Source organism: Aedes aegypti, chromosome 1, assembly GCF_002204515.2.
Source record: "Aedes aegypti strain LVP_AGWG chromosome 1, AaegL5.0 Primary Assembly, whole genome shotgun sequence".
Taxonomy (NCBI): Eukaryota; Metazoa; Arthropoda; class Insecta; order Diptera; family Culicidae; genus Aedes; species Aedes aegypti.
In genome coordinates, this window is record NC_035107.1 from 145,052,582 (window position 1) to 145,070,108 (window position 17,527).

The 17,527-nt window shown below is 37.0% G+C and overlaps 1 protein-coding gene across 1 annotated transcript; it reads right to left on the minus strand.

Moving 5' to 3' along the window:
- Positions 1-648: 648 nt before the first annotated feature.
- Positions 649-15,268, minus strand: LOC5565072 (putative inositol monophosphatase 3). Its single transcript, XM_001649336.2, has 4 exons — positions 14,578-15,268; positions 2,881-3,029; positions 2,651-2,768; positions 649-1,173 (listed from the first exon to the last, which is right to left on the minus strand). The coding sequence occupies exons 1-4, from the start codon at positions 15,086-15,088 to the stop codon at positions 914-916; spliced, it is 1,038 nt and encodes a 345-aa protein (XP_001649386.2). The 5' UTR covers positions 15,089-15,268; the 3' UTR covers positions 649-913.
- Between the last annotated feature and the right edge of the window lie 2,259 nt (positions 15,269-17,527).

The following is a 17,527-nucleotide window of genomic DNA, read 5'->3' on the forward strand; positions in this document are numbered from 1 at the left end:
TGAATAAAAATATTGCTCTATAAAGACCCTCCTTTATCCATATGATGTTGTTTCCCCTGGAAATTCATGCACTTGGCCCTGTTATGGTTTATGTCCGTTGGAGCCTATAGAATATATATTCATATCGTATATATATTCATAGGTATCGAGTTATAGAACACAAAACCAGTGCAACTGCGATCCAAGGGACCATCGAGTTAGCCATGAAAACCAACTTTTACTATGGTTCTCTAACTCGATATCGAGTAAGGGAGAGATAACTGTATATCCTTCCTCTATACGATGCCACTAAGTTTGCTATATGTTCAAAGGGAAAACCGGGACGACCACCCTTTAGTTTAACGATGGGTGCCGATGGCGGCCTGGTTTCAGTGAGAATTGCTAATCGTGCATATTGGACCATGCTCCCCTACTTTACCCAGATGCGATGTCGGAGTGAAACGACCTTGTTAGTGAAAAAAGCATGTGCCATATGCTAGTATTTGTTGATGCAATATAATAGAGTTCAATGCAATAAGTATAAGTAGTAAACTAATGTTAAGTAAGTAAAGCGATTTGTTTTCAACCTTTTCAACAATTTGCGATTTTTATAATAACTACTTCTAAAACTGCTTTCAGGAAATTTCGGACTCCATCAAAACTATTCAATTTAAATGTAATAATTGTTGAGAAATTTTATTCGATTTCAGGAATTATATCAATCACAATCTTACCATACATACAGTCAAACTACTATCTAATTCTGAATTAAAATTAAACTCGAGGAACTCGAAGGCGTGATCACAAATAAATCAGAACAAATACTAGGTAAGTTATATGTTATGAGTCTCACAGAAATCTTTCTAACCTGAACGCGCAATCCTTCTCTCGAACCAGTACGCGCGTGTGATGTATTTTGAGGAGTGATCGACCGTTAACGACTCATTTTCTGATGGTCAATCAGCTTTTTGATGTACATCTCGTGTATGCTCTCAACGGCCGTCGCCAAAAGGCCATTCTCGTTGAGGAACGAATCCTTATCACTGTAGGAAATATCCTCATTTTTCTGCGTCGTCATTTTGCCTCCAATGGCAGCGAGAATTGCATTCCCAGCGCAGATGTCCCACTTTTTGATGGCCGTTGAGTGGAGGTACGCCGTTGCATTGTTGTGCAGTACCTGCAAGACCTTGTATCCTGATGGTTTGGAATGAGAAGTAGAGAAAAAAGTGTGATTTTTAAAGAACAGGACACAACAAGAGATCCGTTACTGCGCAGGTACAATAGTTTTGTCGCAGTCAATCGGAAGAAACAATCAGAGATGTCAGTATCTCCCAACCTATATCCAATTTTAATTTTATAAAGCATAAAATGTTAGGGTTACATAATTGTAATAAATCGAATCATTTAGCATTAGTAGTTTACGCAACAAGTTGCAGAATGATGGTGACGAGTGCTGTAAAAATTGGGTTCTGCAACGAGTTGCGTACAACATTGTTTTTGCAATTTTGTAAAAGGCCGCTTGAGGGTATTAGAAATCATCACATCTCGGATCACCAAAATCCAAAAATTGTTGTGTTATGAATCATTACGCAACTTTGAATAGCTACGTAACGAAAAAGCGTTGAATAATGGTCATTATGAAAACTGCAAGCAGTTACGTAATTAATCTTACGACACAGCATAATTCAGTACAGGAAATGAAAAACAGACTATTACTATAAGAAATCGCAAAATAAATAGTAGTTTACGCAACAGGTACGGAAAGACGATTTTTACAGCACGAGTCGTAAATTTATCAAACGAGGATTGCCAAGTTGAATAATTACGACGAGACCTTTAAAAATCGAGTTCTGCAACGAGTTGCGTACAAAATTTATTGCAATTTCGTAGAAGACCACTGGAGGGTTTCAGAAATCGTATCGGTATGCACTCACCACTATTTTGCAATTTATGAAAATTGTTGGGTTATGATTCATTACGCAACAAAAACAGTTGTGTTATAAAAAAAGCGTTGCGTAATGACTATTGCAACACTGTATAATTCAGTGCAGCATAGTAGGCCGTTTCATAACAGATTGATGTGATGAAAAACAGCCTATTACGATGAGAAATTGCAAAAAGATATTTCTTTAAACCATGAAGAGGAAAATGGATTCAGCATTCCAACAAGCACTTTTGAACATTCTGCAAAATCAGCAGTGGATTCTTGATAAACTCATGACGGCAGACGGCTCCTCTGCGGACGGAAGTGAAAATAGCAGTGGAAATTGTTTACCATCAGCGACTCCCAGAAGCTCCAGGCGACAGCACCAAAGCAGTGATTTTATTATCGAATCTCTTTCAAACGGAAACAACAAATTTCTGTATAACCCGAATGATATATCATGGTTACAAATAATTTCTCATTGTTGCTAATATAATGTGAAATACTTGTTGACTTTATGTCGACACATTTTACAATAGTTTTCTCTGCGTGTAAATTATTCCAACTCATAAAATTGCTTGATTTGAACCTCAATGTTTCTGAGAATGTTACAAATTTTCTTTACATTCCTCATAGGATCCACCTTGGATGATCAGAGTAATCTAAAATGTTATGCGTTATTCGTTCGCCCATTATGGTTTAAGCGTCATTTGATAAAAAGCTGCTTTTGGGAACTGCTGAACTAACCTGCTCCTCCTGCTGGGATAATATGCAGATTTTCTCCAAACACCTCCTTGGCGAGGTTCTTCACATCACCACTGTGGGACCGGGAGACAATAACGACAGGATGCTTGACGTCTTCGTCCTACAGGTAACCGAAAGAAAAAAAATATGATCATAAAACAGAAACCCAATTTGAATAGCGCCCATTTTTCTAAATATTTAGCTTACCGCCCTAATCATTTTTGGACACCTACCCTCTTGATATAACTCAGTGGTTCCGAGACGGCCTTGTTCGTCCAGGCCCAAACGGTTTTCTTCGTGAATGGGTTGTGAATTACTCCGATCGTCGGAACGCCCTTTATCGCCACGCACACCATAGTTGTCACATACTGGAACAGGTTCTCTGCAAATTGAAACAAGAGGTGACAAAGTTAGAATGGGTGCACTCAACCGATTTTACCTGTATGGTGTAAAAGTATTGATGAACTAGTTTAAATCAAATATCGTTATAGACTGGAACCTAAATTAACTAACTAGATCGTGGGAGACACTTTGATTCGAATTCCGGACAGCTCATTTAATTTATAAATATAAAAGTTAAATTACACAGCGTAACAAAAATGACATTATTGCGTGTCTCAAGAATCAAATTATGTGTCTCTAGTAGATTCGGGGTTGCTGAATCTGGTGCCATTCTCAGAAATGTTCCAGCACGTCACAATTTTTAGCTACAGGTCGCCAAAGTTGTATAAAAAACTGGTTTTGTTAATGTTTACATGAAATTTAAAGTACAATTTATCATACTTTTATGTAATCTAATCCACCAAACATGCCAAATAGAACTTGAACTTTCATATCAGACATAATTTGATTGAAATTGCGCGATTAAATTTCGATTAAACCGATTTTTTCAACATTCTTGCAGTCTCCATACAAAATTCTTCGTTTATTCTATATGGCAAAATACAACAATTCTCTAAACCATCAAAAAATAACTTTTCCGTATCGAAAGTAATACAAACTTCGATGATAAGTATTGTTATACATATAAAGTTTGAATTCTGTGGCAAATTAAGCCAATATATTACCTTACAAGCTGGCAAACTTGCATGCAAGTTGGCTGAAATAGTCATTTTTTGCATTTTCAACAGTCAATATCTCAAAAACTAGACGTGCTATGATATTTCTAAAAACGGCAATGGATTCAGCAACCCTTAATTGAGTGAATAGCGGTATTTTGGTGCTGGAGACAAAAACGTGTTCCGCAGTGTTATCAGTTGAAATCGTCAGATCACTAAAGTAACGTCTAATGCAGCTAAGCATCATATATTTTTTATAGATTTTCATGGAAAATGTTTATTAAAACGAGTCTCAAAAGTGAGAACTTTTGAATGGCAAAAATTGAAACATTTCGTGTGAAATGTTTTCCATTCAAAGTAGAGTATCCGGAATTCGAAGCTGTTCGTAATATGAATCAAAACGGTATTTCAGCTCAAAAAAAATATTTTTTTTTTGAAATACCTTAGGAAATAAGTAGGTATTTACAGGAAATCATACATTAATGCGTCATGAGATTTCCTCAGAAAATTGTCAAGTGAACCCTACATGAATTCTTCGACGGATTTCATCGAAAATCCTTTCAGAGAGTTTCTTCAGGAGTGAATATTCTGTACATGTGGATTAATTCAAAATTGATTACAGGAATTTCACCAGGACTTTTTCCAAAGATATAGTTCTTCTAAGGTTTCTCGAGGAATTTCGTAAGGTTCTATGGTCAAACCTCCATGAGTCGATATTGAAGGGACCATCGACTCATGGAGATATCGAGTCAGCTTTTCTTTGCTGTTTGAAGGGACCATCATAATAACCATAATTTTCTGTTTTTAGTATGGTTCCATGAGTCGATATCAAGTAATGGAACATCGACTCAAGGAGGGTTGACTGTATTTTTGGCGGTTCACCCAAGACTTCCTTAAACGTATGCTCCAAAAAATGTAAGTATTTGTAAAGGAATTTCTGCAGAAGCTACGCCAAACATTGTTCTATGAATTCCTCCGAGTTTCTATCCAGCATTTTTTTTCCAAGATGCTTGCTCCGATATGTTTTGTTACGATTCCTTCAACGGTTTCTTCATGAATTGCTCCAATAATATTTTGAAGAATTCTTCAGAGCGTTTCTCCAGAAAATCAAGGGTTTTTAAGTACTCCACCGCGAATTTTTCAAGGAATTCCTAATGAAATTGCTTCAGTTTTTTCTGGGATTCATGGATTATTATTGATATTCCTTCGTGTATTCTTGCGAAAATTTCCTACGAAACATTGCACAAATAATTCCTGAAAACGAAACAAACATGCATTAACTTTTCCAAAAACTCTCCAGGGATTTCTTCAAAAATATCTTTAGGATTTTCTGTATGTAATTATCCAATAACCACTCTGAGAGCTTCTCCAGATATTATTTCATACGTGCCTCTAGAGGTTCATCTAGAAGTCAAAGAATTCATCTTGATATTCCTTCAGAGATATTTTCAGTGGTTATGCCAAGGAAAACATCACTTCAATATTTGATACTTGAATTTCTTTAAGAAATTTACAGTCAGTGACATAAGTTAGTAACCAAATGCTGTTTTTCCATACAAAATGCCCATGTTTGGGGTGCTGTATCTCAGCTTCAAATTTTTGTGACTTCTGAAATTGAACAACTTTGTAGAACAGACCAACTTTCCACGACTTACCGTTTTCGAATTAAATTAAAAAGTCTCTCGGTTACTTACTTTTGTCTTTGAACAACCCTCTGAAACTCTGTGTGAAATGACTGCAATGTAATAATTCCCTTACAGGCAAAATTTCAAGTTATTTTTAGTTCGTCATCCAAATTTCAGCCAATTCGGACCACCAGAAGCTGAGATACAGCACCCCAAACTTGAGCATTTTGTATGGAAAAACAGCATTTGGTTACTAACTTATGACACTGACTGTATGTAGAAAAAAATCCTCGTTTAGCAATCTTCAGAAATTCCCCAAAAGATTATTCCAAAAGTTTCTTCACGGATACTAACAAATATTTCTTCAGGGATATCTCTAAGAAACAGTTAAAGTATTCGTTGGAATATTTCCGAGGATACCTCTTTGGCTCCCTCTTTGGTATCCCTCAGACACACACAACTTGTGTTTGGGCTATCGTGTGTACTTAATGTGTGCATGATTAATGGTTGAAGCTTTTAAGTAAATTTGGACTGAAATATTTCATCACAAATCAATTGTATTTGTGAGTTTGCAACCTGATGTGGGACTTTGATGGCATTTCGATTTGAGATGACCGTTCTTTTCATTTAAGACATCACCGATAGCTGATCGTACTACTATCAACCGCATCGTCATCATCGCTGATCAATACGACGGTACTACTGGTAGTTTGGAACAGCAGACTGGAGTTTCTTCAATCGCATCCTCCGGAAGAATCAGTTGGCGAAACTCAGAAAGCTGGAAATGACTTACCAAACGTAGGTACAATGTACAATCGTCTGCATCTGCTAAAAATGGAAATTCCGGGTCTGTCGGTAAAGGGAAAAAATTACCTTGAAAACTAGCGAAAGAAGCATAACCGCAAGGTGGCTGCATCTGTTAATAAATTAACCTATGATTCGACTTTCATTACGCTTGCAATAAATAAGACACGACAACGTATTGAAGGCCGAACTATTAAGGGACTTAAACATCATCCTTTATCAGACGCTTGCAAACTCTTTCATACCTTCTTTCTTCGTCTTCGGACTCAGGTTTAGCAGGATCTGGTTTTCGCCTGAAAACCAGGAAAGCCATGACTGGTTGAAGAACCAAAACCAAGATGGCATCAAAATCCAAGATGGCCGCCAGATTTTATCAAAAATAATGTTTGCATTGATTGCACTCGCCATATACGTCAAAATCATGGGACATGATACAGAAAATAGTTCATTTCATAGGGTAGATACCATTGCTCGCCTAGTTTTTGTAGCCTATCTTCAGGTATCAGGTATCATGTATCAGAAGGCTGGCTCCAAAGGCACGTTCCCATTAGTTGGGAGATTTGTGCCATCGCCATATTTGAGCCTATTTCATCATCTACCCGATGGGAGAGGAAAGGGAAGGGAAAGATGGGAGGAAATAGGAGTGTGGTCCCTTGAAGAGGAAACATCGCATAAGCGAAATGAGAGCATGTAGCTCCATACCATAATGGGTTCAGACAGCGCCCTAAGAAGGGCACTGCAAAACGCCTGAGTGTAAATAGAGCCTATAGCTCATTACCACAGCGGGTTAAGAATAACAGAATGTCCTGAAGATTCAGGCTTCTGCATTCAGTTTCACTTAATAACCCAAGTAACCACTAAGCCGTAAAAACTGGCACCAACTCGGTTCTATAGCCGAATAAAAGGCATAGGTAGCCAACAGGGCTAACAGGAACTATATCATAATTAAGGGCTGTTAAAAAGCCACTTTTGGCGAATTATTCGGCTGATAAACATCCTATCATACCGAGTCACTGAAATGAGAGATGTCAAAATTTTATAGCAAGCAGCAAAAAAGAAAAATAAGTTTTGTTTATCGTTTATTGTTTTTTTTTTCCTTTTCTCATGCTCTCTTCTGTGATACCGTCGTTGGGGGTGACAATGGGTCAAAAAGGGATATGTGCGATTTATTTTTTGAATAACTATAGTAATTTAACTCAAATAGACTTCAAATTTGGTGTGTATGTACTTTGATGGTACATTAACAACTGTTCAAAAAATTAAAGACAAATATTTATTCACAACGGCACCACAAGTGAATGAAAAATGACCCAATCTCACCCCATAGGGGGTTGACATTGGGTCACTATAATTGAAATAACTAGTTTTTGAGAATATGATTTCAAAACCATTCACAACTGAAAAATATTGACAAAAAACGATGCAAACAAGACAAAAAGATAACTAAGATGTTTCACAAGTATGATAAACCCACTTAAAAGAAAGATTATACTGAAAATTGAAGAGCTATGAGAAAAAATATGTAAACCCAACATTTATCGTCAAGTTTACATAAATTTTCCCTCAAATTGTCTTCAAAGTCTCATCCCCATTGCTATAAAGCCCATTCAGTTTCCCCAAAGATGTACTGAAACAGTGATTAGTTTAAACCTTCACAAATAGTTAAATTTCGGTGCGACATTCCACGATCAACAAATTTCAGGCAGAAGTTGACGTCATAATCCCAGTATTTCAGCGATCCAACTCATTTGTACTTCCGTGAGATGTTTCTTTAATACGGAAACACTGATAAATAATCAAATTTAGAGAAAAAAAACATCCTTTTGATAAAAATTTACGATGTTGCTGCGCACGAAACACAGTTGCTGGTTTGAGAAGTTGTCAAAGAGCGTTGTATTGTTATTCAATGCACGGAATACTCAAGTAGACTTGTTTGATGTTTCAGAGATGCTGTGTTTAGAAAGAATAAACACATCTTAATGAAAAAAAGAGAACACCCGGCACCGTAAAATGTCAAAAAAGTGGACTTGGAATTTCATTTACTATCGTTCTTGCTTGACCCAATCTCACCCCCATTTTCAATGTTTTAGACATCGTACCGTAAAAAATGATTTTTTGTGGGAAAATCAAACAGATTCCGGAAAATACCTGTAATGTGTAATGAAAAGACTTTCAACATTCTACTAATACGGGACGGACCTGGTGTAGTGGTTAGAACACTCGCCTCTCACGCCGAGGACCTGGGATCGAATCCCATCCCCGACATAGTCACTTATGACGTAAAAAGTTATAGTGACGACTTCCTTCGGAAGGGAAGTAAAGCCGTTAGTCCCGAGATGAACTAGCCCAGGGCTAAAAATCTCGTTAATAAAGTCAAATCAATCAATCAATTCTACTAATACAACGATAGAGGCTAGAGTACATGCGTGATACTTTATACAGGAGAAATTTTATGTTGTAAATTTTATCTAGTTTCAACATGCAAGTTTATTGATGTAGTACACAAAAACTACTATTTCTAAAAATTTATATTGTTCTGAATTATGTGTAATAATATGTTCCCTAACATATGAATTATATATTTTAGTAATATCAGCGTTATTAGCTGAAATATTTCACAAAACATATTTTTCCATTTTGACCCAATCTCACCCCCTAGACCCATTGTCACCCCCATCGACGGTATTGTTTTTTTTGCTGCGTGATCCAGGCTCAAACTGCAGTTGTCGGTGTTTTTATCGATAATGCTCGTCGTTTTCCCATCTGCTCCATTGCTGCACAAGTGGATTAGTAGGTTTAACATCGTATTTGAAAGAGATAATTTTGCAGCGGCATGTGTATATTTTCCCAGCTAAATCATGAGCAATGCTGGTTTTGCCGGCGAGGTTCTGATGGAATGTGTCTAGAGATATTTATTACCACATAGCAGCGCAGCGAAAGCAAAATCCACAGAAAAACTAACCGCTTATCAACCAACACTCCCCCCTTCCCCTTTCCAAACCTTTACAATCGATTTAGTATATATTTTGTTTCATAACTAAAAATCTCCAGCATCATAAAAGTGCAGCAATGCAGCATATATCGAAGCATTCATGGCAACGTCTTCCGCCGCAGATTCGTTCTGAAAGATTTTCGGGACTTCGAAGGTCTTGATACATTCGAGGATACATTATTTGCATTGGGTGTGCGAAAAAGAGGCAGATAAATGTGTTTCACTTTATTCTCTCATGCGTTGTCAGTTGCTTACGATATTTTTCGTAGGTGCAAGCGTGATATGAAATCTCTTTTGGCTGCAAAAGGCAAACGTCATGACACGAGGCCGTTGAACAGCATTGACGGCCGATGTGAACTGCTTATTGGCACAGGGCTTACAAGCACTAAAATAAAGCGTTATATACCCATATAGGGCTAATATCAGTGCCTGAGGGTCACAGTGCCTATTAACATTTGAAAATGTTCTATGTAGCTAGTAGGCACTGAAAAGCCGTTAAATGGCTCATATGCCGCTTATAACAGTACTTAATGGTTACCTGGGAAGTGTTTACCAAATAAAGTTAGATAATTATTCATCATCTGAAACTTGTGACTGATTCTGTTCGAGCAGAGCATTCTGTCCAAAACTTATTCTCTAGCAGATTCCATGAAGGTTGGGCGATTGCCTGTAATAAGTAATCCAAGATATGTACTACTTAAGTATTCGATCAGACTGGATTGATTCTCAAATTGAGCTGATCCAGGTGATATGATGAGACGACAACTCGTTTGAAATCATCCGTTGGGGATGGTTCATCATGTGATGAATACACCGAACCTGGGGGGTGCGGACATTTAGGTCGTTCAAATTGAACACAACTTTTTCCACGAGTGTTAACCGCTGTTTGTTTGTTTGTCTCGCAGGAAACCACATACAAAGTGCACACTTAAATTACTTCATACAAAGCTTCATCAGTTCAATGCAGGCAATTAACCTAATAAAAATAATAATACAGGCCAGACTCGATTATCCGGTGATTCGATTATCCGGGACTCGATTATCCGAAATTTTAGACTTGATTATACGGAATATATTTTTTGATATTCTTGTTTTTAGTTTTTATGCATAATTTTGAGATAATATAGCATTGTAATAGAGAATATGAATGGTTTAGAGGTTTGGACGTACGGAGGTTCAAAGAGGGGTTTTTTTGTGTATGCCGGTCAAAAAATTATTATTCTTCTCAAGACCCCCAATGTTCCCCTAGAAATAATTTCTGGCTACGCCACTGCATCATATAAATAAAACAACAAAAAAAAAGATAATGTTTAAGTTCTTTTACAGATTTTAATTTTTATTTTAGTGATTCGATTATCCGGAGGATTCGATTATCCGGAGTGAAAAAAAATCGATAGACCGGATAATCGAGTAACACCTACACACTTAGATTTTATTTCGTTGTTCGGTAAAATTTGTTACCGAAAACGAACTGTAAATGAATATTTAACTGATGTTTCGGTATTCCAAACAACCTGTACCGAAAAAACGTACACAATTAGGAAAATTCAACGAATATTTGTTTGTTTTCACCGAAATCGTCAATTCATTTACCGAAGAACTTGTGAACCGTTCAGAATCACCGTAGCCAGTAAAAGTTTACCGTACACTTCGGTACCTAGTGCTACAGTGCTTTACCGAACAAATGGTAATTTGAGATTTTTACACCGCCATATTTATTTGTGCAAGCAAGAACTGCTAGAAGGGAAAATGCACTGTCGAGAATCGTTCAAGGTAAAATAATCGAATAACTGGTCCCACAGAATAATCCAAATCGTTATTTTTCTAGACGGAAGTTGACCCATCCAAGACGGAATCGGCGGCACCAACTTTGTCCACTATAATGGGCGACTAGCTGCAAACGTCCAGCTGGGATGTTTCATTAGGTGGGTGTTCAATGGCGCTGAACTTGCAGCTTGCTTTTAGTTTGATGGTGGCCTCCAGTGAAATTATATTGACATAAAAATTAAACATGTCAAACCGAATAAATAAAGTTCTCGAAATAAATTAGATTATTTCATTAAACATCAGAAAGAACTGTCATTCTTATTTTGTTTATAATCATCCTATCTCATTCTGACGGCCTGCAAATATGAACAATGCGTTCGGTAATAATTTTAACAAATCGTTCGGTAACCATTCACGAACGATTTGTAATATTTTGACAGCTGCGCTTTGATTCAAATTACGGATTGTTCGGTTATTCTTAACTTTACCGGAAGCATTACCGAGCGCTCAGCGGTTTATATTTCGGTAAAAAAATTACCGGAGTCGGTGATATTTTCTAAGTGTGTATAGACATCTTTTCTTTAAAAATTGATGGTCCTTGTGTTACATAAATTATTTAACATTTTTTTTAACGTGACGAAATCATGACCGTACATTTCTAGGCATACTCAGACTATTTTTAGGAAAATTTCAGTTTGACAGTAGCCTGGCTGCTTCTTCTTCTTCTTCTTGACATAACGTCCTCACTGAGACAGAGCCTGCTTCTCAGCTTAGTGTTCTTATGAGCACTTCCACAGTTATTAACTGAGAGCTTTCTTTGCCAAAATTGCCATTTCGCATTCGTATATCGTGTGGCAGGTACGATTATACACTATGCCCAGGGAAGTCAAGGAAATTACCATTACGAAAAGATCCTGGACCGACCGGGATTCGAACCCAGACACCTTCAGCATGGCTTTGCATTGTAGCCGCGGACTCTAACCACTCGGCTAAGGAAGGTTGATTTTCAATTCACATCCCCCAGCACCTAACAATAGACGTATTTCCTATTGAGGTCATCAACAGGAACATCAATTGTGACATCACATACATTTCTGGTTATTAGATCAGAAATGAGTGTAGCAAGGATTGCTACACTCAACAAGCACGTATGCTCGAGGTATGACACGCGAGTTCGTAATTTCATGTTTACTGAAAGTAGCTGAAACTGTGTCCACAAGGTTACCAAAATAGAGTCACAAGGTTACCAAAATATGAGTCTGCAAAGATTGATCGTTGCTGTTCCTTTTTTTTCTGAAGATTGATCTGAGCTATTGTAACCGTAGCCACTACCCAAACTACAAACTAGGCAGGATTAAGCTTTTTGCAATCTCGACGGGAACAAGACCAGCAGCGGAAAACCAGATCGGTATCTCTTAAAAAGCACTGAATATACACTGTGTCGAACGCATAATGCAAATCCATAAGGATGAAATTCAAAGTAAATTACAACATTTATAAAATCCCACCCTTTTTTTTTAATTTCGGAACATAAACCACTGCGACCAATATTTGATCTATTGTAGTATATCCCGTGTCCTTTGTGTAGTGCATGTCGTTTTACTTTGTCACTATCGAGAAGTGATAAAGCATTCGGTTTTCTTACAAATGTAATTCCTAACTGGATTCTAACTGAAAGGTTCCTACCCTTCGAAGAGTGTGGTGCATGCACCCTCCACAGGCGCGCCCCTTTATCAGGCAAAAGCGGATCCCTCAATAAAGCCAAGAAATTACACCGATATTGTCCATGCATCAGAATCCTAGTCCTTACTTCTTCAAACTAGAGAACGAAATAAATAAAAGATTAGAAAACAAATTGTTGAATTCGACTCATTTTTTTTCCTTGTCTCAAGATCATTCTCGGCAACTGGGAAAACCGAGACTTGTCACTTTCAACAAGGTTTAAAATATAACAAGGACTAAAAGTGTTCCTTTGATTACTATAACATTCTGTTCTCTTCGTTTGAAGCAGTCAGGACTGTTAGATCTTTACCCCATAACGCACCACGAAATGGTGATCTACCCGTGTTATGCACACTCCGAAAAAATCACGCGATTTTACGTCTTTTGGATGCACATAAAAGAAGCGAGACAAATGACATGTGAATGAATTTGTGACACATTTTAAATACGATGGTGTCTGATTCGGGAAATGCCAATCATATTGGCATCGTTGTCATGTCCTTCGTCATGTAAAATTACATTTTTCTTCCAATACATCTTTCAGAACCCATTTTTACGTCATTTAATCACTTACATCATGTGTCATTCAGTCATAATGTGAATTACGTCCGGAGTGATTTTCATTATTTTTAAGAGTGTGGGTAATCCCACCCTTAGTTAGCCTCAGGATTGATACTGAAGATGGGCAGACGATTATCTCGGAGAAACACAAGGCCACCTGCACAATACTGTGGAGGGAGCCCTGGTACTCCACAGGCTCCGTTGGCGGTAAAATTACATTTAGACCCCCCTAACCATTCATTTAATAGGCACGATAAGCTAGAATCTGCATGAATTAGGGGTCACCTGTGAGGTGGACTTTTACCACCGGAACAGGCAGTGCGTAGTGTTAATTGGGTTGTTTAGTGATGAAAAATTCCCAGTTTTTTGTAGTTTGATCGAAAGAATACATTTTCCTATATGTTACACGACTTTATTGCGATTTAAGATCTTAATTTTGATATTGTAAATGATTGAAAAAGATTTCATTCCGTCGACTCAATGGCATTTCATTTTACATAATGACAGCTCGTCCTGATGAAAAATTTGCCGAGGGGAGATTCAAACGCGATTTCCATACTTAATTGAAACGTGTTTAAAAAATAGTTCCAGAGCACAGAAAAATATGAAACTTTGGTTTCTGGCTCAGTTTTGAACGTAGAATTAGAATATGTATAAAACAGAATACCCCTAAACAAGCCAATTCTCAGCCAATTGAAACTATCGCTACCGACACTACGCGGATATCTAGGCTGCTCGGGAAAAGGAGGCTAATATTGATGATTAACTCCTGACGTGCCCAAGCATCCTGCAAAACATGAAGTTTTTATCCCACCTGACATATTTTTGGAATCATAGTCTAGATAAACCTTTTTCATCACCATTAAGATGTTCATCAAAGTGCAGCTTCCACCTTCCTATCGCATCACCTTTACTAGCTGTTAGCTTTACTGTAAATGTGTGGTTTCAATTACGAAAAAGAAGATGAAATATTTTCTCCGTTTTCAAAGTAAAAATGTCTACAAGTTTCATCATATTCTGAAAATTTTTAATAATTTAGGTGAAACGAGCTCACCAACTATTTTATCCACGTCTTGTGCGCCATTCTCTGAAGTGGGCCATCAGTGAAGTGGACTTAACATACTCATTCAAAAGAGAAAACATTCCCTCAATGCGTAAATTAAAACTACTGCAACATCGTGGACTATATTTGATTGTGTTAATTAACGTAACCGATCAGCTAGACCAAAAACCACTAATGAATAAAATCATTCTTACTGACGTTATGTTTTGCTAGGGTTGCTGTTACTTATTACTATCAATTTTGGGTAAACGAATTCGTTTGATCTTTCAATTAGCTTTAAGAAAAATACGCCATAAAATTTAGTTTTATTCTAGGAATACAGTTTAATGTCAACTTACCAGTGTACTCCTGTGTTGCATCCAGTGGATCGATCCACACTGTGACATCTTCAATTCCTACAATTTCATCCGGCACGTTGGAATTTTCGTGTATCACCGTAGGATCCAGATCGAACAGCTTCGAATCCGGACAGGGTTTATTCCCCCCGTCCTCTTCGGAGATGATTTTCAGCTTTGGAAAAATTCGGTGCAGCCCGCTGGCCATGACACAATGTGAGCGAAAGTCCGCATCCGTCACCGGATCGTTGGCCCCTTCTTTGGTTTTGCCCTTGCTGTGAACATTGAAGTCGGGACTTTTGGAAACCTCTACCACCTCGAAGCCTCCACGCTGGGCGGCCTGTATCGACCCGATCAAAAGTTTCCGCAGGTTCACTTCATTGGGATTTTTGTTCAATGCGTAGTTTGAGCTTCGAGACTTTCCGGTCGATATGTAGTAAACCAGAAAGACCAACAGTATTGCGATTATGAGAACGCCAAATTTATTGATTCGAATTGAGCCACCTAAATTCATGTTGCACTACTTGGTTCTTAAATCAAATCTAAAACAATGGATCATTTCATTCAAGATGAATCAAATTTGTTACTAATTGATAAGATTTCCTATTGCGTTTATCTTCTGAGAACTACTCCAACGTAGACATTTTTCACAAGGTTTGTTTTCATAACTCCTATCCTGTGGCTGACATTCGTACATATTATAATAAAGCAAACGGGACGATGTGTAATCAGTAATGGAGGTACAGCCACATTGTAGCGAGAGGATGATAGTATGTACTTTCCCATGAAGTGCTATGAACATAAATCCGATTGGAATCGAAGCATGGCATTGTCGCACAAATGAGTCTGATTCAAATAAGAAATATGATTCTATGCTACATAAACTAGCATGGTCAAATGTCGTATCGGGAAATATGATTGCTTTTAAATTCTTCAAGGTTCTAGAAACTACATCATACAAAATGATTAAATTTGGAGCACTTGATCTAAGTTATTCTTCAATTATCTTTATATAAATAAAAATGGAATGGTGTTTGCATGTCACGAATTGGCTTGAGAATGGGTTATTGGATTTGCCTAATTCTTTCACACTTGCATTCGTCCAGGATTCCGACGTGTTTGTTAGTAGAGAAACTTTGGAAAAGACTGGAAAAATCGGAAAAACAAGAGTAAACTAATCTGTCATTTTGTATGGGAGAATACATGTCCTTTTTCGACAGACTACTTGATGTCAAGACTAAGTTTGTGAGGACCACTAGTTTTGAATCAAGTTTAAAAATACTGTGAGTTCTAAACGGGTTTAATTTCGAAAAAGTTTCAAAACATAAAAATATAAAAGAACATCTATCCCACAGGAATTTCGGAAAGATTTTTGAATTATATGAACACCTATCTGCTCTGTGTATATAAATTTGACATTATTTTCGACAAATATATTCAAAAAGCGTCTTTCAAGGCATCCATCAAGGATTTTACAATGAATCTAGTCAAGAACTAAACAGAAATCTGCCCAAGAATATTTAAAGGACCTATAATCTCGCTTTTTCTTCAAAGACGTTACCATGAACTCATAAATGATCTTACAAGTAATTTGATGGGAATCATTGGAAAAGTTCGCTGTAATTCCTTAGGGGCCTCATAAGGACTAGTCAAACTATTCCCAAGACAATTATTAGGTAAGATTTTGACTAATTTCGACTTTATTTTATAAAACACTTGATTCTTCAATGAAAATATATGCTACTTTGGTTCAACAAGCAGCTTAATTTCAGGCTTAAATTGCGAATATTCAGTACTCAATTGACGTCATTTTTGATTTGAAGCCAACTCTCACAATACAAGGTAATTAAATTGAAAATTGTTATCTTCTCAAAATTGTATGACTTTTGCTTTTAGTTTGAACAACAGAGTGGGTGTTTGATAGTTAAATATTCAAATAATTTTGTCTATAAATTACAAAAATCTGTGTTCTATCATCCATATCCATAATGATGTGACAAACATCTTAAGGAAAAAATTAATTCAATTACCCTTCAGGGTTTCAAATAACAAATCCAGATAACTCAACAGAATTGAAAATTCGATTAATTATCCACTGTTAACGATTTTCCAGTGTGCATAATTTTGTTCTAAAGATAAGTGTTCTTAAACATTCAGTGAGCAAGACGTTGATATTAGCGTTGGGCGATTTTGAATCGATGTTGCGAAAATCGATGTTTGCTTTCCGATTAATCTATTTTTTGAATCGATGTTTGGAGCACCTTAAATCGAGTGAATCGTTTCTCTTCATTCGATTCTTTGATTCGATTCATTTTGTTGAAATAGTTAAAGATTTCTTAATGAGTTTGTGGAATAGAAACCATATTTTGAACTAATCTTGATGTAGTAAATTTGTTCGATTGATTTTCGAAACTGATTTGATTGAAAGCTGTTGAAATCGAATGCAAATGCATTTGGTGTCACTTCAAGCTTCATGAATGTCAATTTTTATCCGATTCAAATCAATTCGAAAACATCGATTCAAAGGATTCGATGAAATCGGTGAATCGATTCGGCAGTTCAGATGTGAATCGATTCAGTAACATCGATGTTCTAGACAAATTTGCCCAACGCTAGTTGATATGCGAAACGCTGATTTAGGGAATTAAAAAAAATCAAAAAAGCATTTTCCAGCCCCAAAAAAATTAAAAACGCACACTTCGGTAGGAAAAACGTAGCGTTCATTTAAGATGTTTATCAGAAAAGTTCGTACTGGTTGTTCCATCAGGAAGTTCCTCCGGAAGTTCTTCCGTTTAGTTTCTCCAGCAGTTTCTTCTAGTTGTGTATCCATGAAATTCCTCCAAAAGCTCTTAAAGGAAATTCATCCTGGAAGTTTTTGCAGGAAGTTCCATCTGAAAGTTCTTTCGATATGTTCCTTCGGAATTGTGACTTCCTTTGCGATTTCATTCGGAGT

Excerpts from the sequence above, each read along its gene's own strand:
- LOC5565072 (XM_001649336.2), bottom strand. The coding sequence starts at position 15,088 with ATGAATTTAGGTGGCTCAATTCGAATCAATAAATTTGGCGTTCTCATA. Across the intron at positions 3,030-14,577 it reads TGCAACACAGGAGTACACTG|AGAACCTGTTCCAGTATGTG; the intron begins GTAAGTTGACAT and ends TTCAATTTGCAG. Across the intron at positions 1,174-2,650 it reads TATCCCAGCAGGAGGAGCAG|GATACAAGGTCTTGCAGGTA; the intron begins GTTAGTTCAGCA and ends CCAAACCATCAG.